Source organism: Ixodes scapularis, unplaced genomic scaffold (genome assembly GCF_016920785.2).
Source record: "Ixodes scapularis isolate PalLabHiFi unplaced genomic scaffold, ASM1692078v2 PGA_scaffold9__187_contigs__length_104089568, whole genome shotgun sequence".
In the NCBI taxonomy this organism is placed as follows: Eukaryota; Metazoa; Arthropoda; class Arachnida; order Ixodida; family Ixodidae; genus Ixodes; species Ixodes scapularis.
In genome coordinates, this window is record NW_024609884.1 from 19,776,643 (window position 1) to 19,782,917 (window position 6,275).

Consider the following 6,275-nt stretch of genomic DNA (forward strand, 5'->3'; position numbering starts at 1 on the left):
ATGCCCAGCGATTGTTCGTTGCTCCACGGTAAAAAGGGAAAAGCGTTAACTTGGCCACGTTGCGAACGCCGCGCGGATATTGCGGTGTGATAGCGCGGCGTGAAAGCACCTTCTTTCTTCCATTGTGTCGGCGTATACGGTTCTTTACATGGCTGCTACGCGATTAAAAAAGCAGTAACATGATGAGTTTTTTTTTTTTTTTTTTTTTAAACGGTGTGTTTTGAATTTTATTTAGGCATCATATTAGTCGAGCCTTAATGAGTCGATTACGCTCTCCCTACCATGGAATTCTACCAGTCTCTATAACTGCGTGGTGTCCTCTTTTTATTTTGTCATCTTCGTAGACTACACGGAAATGCAGCTAAAGGCCGTGATCACCTGCCACTGCACAGTGTTCCCCGCTGAGGTAGGTTGCGTTCGTGACCCCATTGTTTTATAGTTCATTTTGGACTGAATTAATGGGATGAATACGCAGATCTCAAATTCCTGATGTTGGACTTGGAAGAGGAGAGAGAGAGAGAGAAAAAAAATAGAGCCGATAATAACAAGCTCGTAAATGTAAAAATAGACGGTAAAGCGAACGGTCTGTAGGAAACGAGCGCGCTTATTATTATGCGGTCACTGTGGCAAAAGTACCAATCCACTTGCACCAAATCACCAAATCGATTTCATACTACGATTCAAACTCTGAATCATGCACACCTCCATTCATTCATAAACGGCCAACTCTGCCACAAATTTTCACAGGCCGATTTGGGTTAAGCGTCAACCATTACGACCGCACGCCGAATGTCGCGTCGAAGCGACGTCTCATCGAGTATGAATATCGTTGTTATAAAGTCTCTCATTCGGAGGCGGGGTGTTTTTGGCGGGCACTGCTCGGCGAACGCTGAATGATGACCGGTGAGCTAGAGTGACTGAGTCAGAAATGGCAAAATTACTTTAAAAAGTAATAAAATTACATTACTGATTACTTTCCTGAAAAATACAAAAATGTAATTAAATTACGTTACAAATTACCGCAGACTGGAGGTAATGACATTACATTACAATTACTTTTAAAATATAATTAAATTACTTTCGAATTACTTTGACATTACTTTTGAATACCTTGACGCAGTAATTCGCACTCATCTTATTTACCGTATACACCAACGCAGTGTTTACAGAACAAGCCCTCGTTTGCCACCACAGCGCGTTTGCAGGAACCAGAGTCGGGAGAAGCGAGGCGCTGCGCATGCGCAGTGGCGACAGCAGTGCCACAGCAGAGATGTCACGTCAAAGAGCTGAGTTGGTCTATATGTATGAAAACTCAGATCTTCCTCTTTACACCGCGACAACCTTATGTGCCTCAAAGCGAACCATACTGAACAGTGGTTTTGCTTGCGCACACGACATAAGTGTTAAACATGATGAATAGCTTCTTTAGATGTGACTCAGAAAGAAAGTCGACTCACCGGTTTCACTGTTCATTCAACGGTGAAGTTTCTTACTAAAAGGGTGATATGTTTCTGTTTTCTGATCTAGAAGTTGCAGTCCACGTTAGTTTGTTAAGTCGGGCAATGGCAGCTCGTTCTTAGAAGGAGTCGTCACGTGAAACGTTTCCCTCCACCTCCGGACGCAATCTAATTCTATTCTCCCAAGAGCATTATGGCGATAACTTTTCTTGGCAATGCAGTGGAGAGAAGGAGAGCCCGCGCACAGCCTTTTTCAGCGCTCCAAATGGGAGAGGGAACGCGTGCCTGTACCCTTCACTGCATTGCCAAGAAACGTTGTCGCCGAGTATAGTTGACCTCTTCTCGGTGATTCCTTTCAAGGAGCTAATTTCCGAAACACCCGAAGAGTCCAAGCTTTTGCTCATTGTCACACAAAGGGCCCGGATAACTGCTAAGCAGAAGCGTCGCCAGCTGAGGAATGGCACGAGCTTCCTAAATTGTGTACTTTCCCCACAAACGGGGGGCGATATAACGCCTCGCAAGTGGGCTCATTTTCGTCTTCTGCGCATGAGAAAGGAAGTAGCGGTGACGTCAGAACGCCAAGCCCTCATTGGCTGGTCGCGACCCCCTATCTGAGCGTCGTCTGCTCCTTTGCAACGTCGTCTGCTCGCAACATCGTCTGCGTCTGTCTTACCTTTCCTCCGAATTTCGGAAGTGCAGGTCTTTACGAGCGAGCTCGACTTCGCCTTTCAGAGCGGGCAGACGAAATAACTCGAGCAGTACGTTGTTTTTGTCTAACAACTAGCCGACGCGCATCAAGGAGAGAAGTCAAAGGACTCACTGGCGAAGTGTCCCGAGGCGCCGAGGTTTGTTTGCTAAGAACCGAGAGTGAGCGTGTTAGTGTCCGCAAGTTCCCTTCCAAATACTTTTTCCCTCCTTTCCTGTGCGGCGAGACCCCTCATTCTTTAACGGCGTCGGCGGGTTGGCGCGGTTAACGTCGTCTGTTTTACGTCTGCTAGTCAAAGCGATGGGTGCTTTACCTTTCCTGCGTCTGTCAGAGATTCACCGCTTTTTCACCGGCGAGAGTCACCGTTGCCTCGGGAAACGAGGAGATTAAAAGAGGAAGAAATTGACCTCTTAATCTAAAATTGAGGTAGGCGATCAAGGTATAATACGGGAAGGGTTCACAAGGGTCGCGCTGGCATATTCCATTCAGCACGCCAGCCGGTCGTGGGCAGACGGTCGCCGAGTCGCGGAGTGCCTGCTAGGCCTAACTGCAAGGCTCGCTTGGTCGCGTTCGGTGGAATCGTGGACGTTGGAGCTTTTCCCCGGTGTTTATGGATCCAGCGTTCTTGTTCGTCGTGGTCTGTTTCAAGTACTTTTTACTTTTTTCTTGCTGCTTGAAGTCGGGACGTGTGAGAAGCGCACGTAGAAAAATAAAAGTCCGTGGGTCGTCGCGACCGCGACGCTGTCGGCCATGCTGATTTGTTCGTAAGAAGTGCGTAAGACAGCTTCGGAGCTGTCGTAGGATTTCGTCGTAACCTGCGCAAAACTTACGAAAATTTTGTTTCGTGAATGCGAATTAGTTCTTAAGTTTTGTCTTACGCACATTTTTGGCGTAAGATCGTTTCGTGAATCTAGCCTCTACACTTCCGAAAGTCGCAGGAAAGGTCAGACAGACGCAGACGACGTTGCGAGCAGACGTCGTTGCAAAGGAGCAGACGACGCTCAGATAGGGGGGTGCGATCAGCCAATCAGCGCTCGGCGTTCTGACGTCACCGCTACCCCTGCGCAAGAAGCAGACGAACTTGCCCCCCGCATAGGCTTATTCCCGTTTAAACTTCCCAAAGGAAGGCGGTGAGGCATACTGCGGAGCGACACCTGCTTTGCTCGAGGACGCACGAAACGGTCTGGGGCTTTGACAAGGCATTTGGAATTGACTATTTATTCCGGTCGTTCGTTGTTCACAGTGGTCAAAGCTTACGGTTTGACCTCGCTTGACGAAAGTACAAGACTGGGGATCTGTTTGTCCTGTCCTCTCAGGTTTGAAATTATGTTTAACTCACTGGTGATGTGCCCGTCGCCTTGTAGCCTATGAGCCGTTCACCCATTAGCTGACGCACTGTCAGCTTAGGGATGAACGGTAGAAGCTACGTGTTTGTTGGAGCAGTCACATGTCTATCGTTCGCCACGAAACCACGCTCTCGTTCATACTCACGCGCACAGAAAGGGACGGGACACGTGATTAAAAGAAGGTGTTTAATTGGTTCCGGCTAGCTTGCAGCTCCCACAGCACTGTCAGCTTATGAATGAACGAAGTATAGTATCGTCGTGATGACGGGATGCCGTGAATCTGTCGTGCCTGGAGTTCGTAAACCGTTGCCTTCCAGCGATGTCTGCACGCAGCTTTTCTCTTTCGACTTTCCAGCCCACCTTTGTGCGTTTGTCAAACACTTTGTACAAGGCGTTGCGCTCAGGTGACCGTAGATTATTTCCTCTGATGCGCTCTGACAACATTTCACCATCCGAAATATTTTTTTTTCTTATTTCTTAAGGCCTGCAAAAGAATGTTCTAATTTAGGACAAAAGTAATTTAAAAGTAACGATTAATTTTTTCGAAATTACTGCCTGAAAGTAATTAATGACATTACTAAATTACTTGAATAGAGAAGTAATTAATTACATTATTCATTACTCCCAAAAGTAATTTAATTACTGTAATTCCATTACAGTAATGTCATTACTGCCATCTCTGGACTGAGTGCGCATGCAAGCGCAGCTCCCCGCGCGGTGGACGCGTGCAAGGAGGCGTGCCTCATCGACTCATTTTTATTTTCTGCAAACGAGCACATGCACCCGCGGGAGCTATTGCTATTTGGAAAAAGGGGGGGGGGGGGGGGATCGGTGGGCGATTGCGTTATCGCTGCAGGACCCCTTGGCGAGAAAGTCGGCGAGTTCGGCGACCTTCTCGTCAAGTGTCCAGATTGGGGACCGGCGAGAAATCCGGCGGCTACGATTGGCCGGCGCCAAGGTCAAGTGCGGCGTCGGCCAATCACGGCCGCCGGATTTCTCGCCGACTTTTTCGCCAAGTGTCCAGATTAGGGCCCCAGATCGGAGCACGCAAAGAGAAAACCTCGAACTGCAGAACCGAGGGATCCTGAGTTCAATCTTCAACCCTCCCCGTTTCGATCTGAATGGGCATGTATATCAGCGTGCGGTTGTGTATCACTGCACTGGCTGAAGTTCTCATCTACAACGCACACACCAGACGCCCACTGGGGATGACTAGCTTCCTAATGGGACACTGTATACACTTTAGACAGTGTCGCAGTGGGAACTCTAAACGAACGCGTAGCACAATTATTCTTATTCTTATTATTATTTGTTTTACCACGGGAGCTGTAGGCATTGCACATGTGCAGAAACTCAATTTTTGAAGAGAGGACGACCTGCGCACGTGGTTTTGTCCGGCGCCACATGCGGCTTGGCATGACGTAAAAAGAACACGAGTCGGTGCACTGAGAAAGCAAATTTACTGCTATAAATGTGGCTCCTGGTGTTCCTACATCGAACAGCTGATATTCGTGTGCTTTATGTCCCATTTGCCTCGTTCTCCTGGTCACATTTTTCTAATGATTGTCCTTGTAGGACATCGAGTTGATGGTCAAGGCCCGACGCAAAATGTTCGGTGATATATCGACTTTCCAACTGGTTAGTCGCTACTGCAAGACTGCACCTGCTTTGCTCAGAAACTTTGTAAGTTGTTTTTCGCCTGTTGTCTAAACAGCACACTGGAGAGAATTTGTATATATACAAAAGAACATCATCTACCGGGCACGAGCAGGGCAATTTTAACCCACACCCTTCGTCCACGGCAATTTTACTGAACACTGGTGGGTGTCTCATTAAGAAAAAAAATATTCAAAATTTTACTTTTATTATAGTATCCTCTTGGCAGTACACCGTATACTATTGGGAGGAACATCCATATTACAATCTTTTGACAGAGTTGCGAACACTTGCAGCCAAAAAGCACTAATTCTGGACACATTTTTGTTTTTATTCTTTTGTCTCGCAGAAAAAAATCTTAACGAACCTTGCAAGGGTAAGTACAACGCGGCTTTAATTTCTCATCTGGATTTACCTAAATCGACGCACTCAGCTCAAAAGTACAACAAAGAAAGATGATATATATTTTTAAACTTTTCCCGAGCTACGCGTTCACATGACGTTGATTAATCGACTAAAAATGCCCGAGGTCACGTGAAACGTGTCACGTGACTCCGATCAGGGCAAATGACACGTCACTGGCGCTTGAGTGGACAGAGTTACGGAGAAAATAACATTACGCCAACATAACAGCTTCATTGGATCAACCGAAAAGGCGGCACGGGCTTGGACGTATTGTTTTTCTAAAATTAGGTGGGCAGCTCAAGCAGCGTGCGATGGCACGATCAAGAAGATCACGAGAGGGAGACGCTTAACTGCCTTTCCGTGGTTTCCTTCGGACAGAAAGAAAACGCCGAGCTGATCGGTAACATGATGACCATCTGCTCCAACGCGACCCTCTACTACCTGCCGCTGACGCCGAATTCGTGAACGGCATGCAACGGCATGCAGACGAGAGAAGGTATCCGAGGTGAATGTTTCGCTCGCACGTATAAATACGAAGGCATGTAGATGGTATCGAAATGCTGACAAGAGTACATCTCTGAGAAGGAATTCATATCGTTACACATCTCGAGGATAACCCCGTAGGAGTGTAGCGAAAAAGGGCTGATCAGCTGAAGGGTTTATGTTTGTCAGTACGATATCCAAGTATATGCTTTTTGCTCTCAC

At 47.1% G+C, this 6,275-nt stretch overlaps 1 protein-coding gene across 1 annotated transcript; it reads left to right on the forward strand.

Annotated features, from left to right (window-relative positions):
- On the forward strand, positions 1-6,035 carry LOC121048432. Its single transcript, XM_042287247.1, has 4 exons — positions 1-28; positions 345-406; positions 5,085-5,192; positions 5,949-6,035. The coding sequence occupies exons 1-4, from the start codon at positions 1-3 to the stop codon at positions 6,033-6,035; spliced, it is 285 nt and encodes a 94-aa protein (XP_042143181.1).
- Positions 6,036-6,275: the final 240 nt, after the last annotated feature.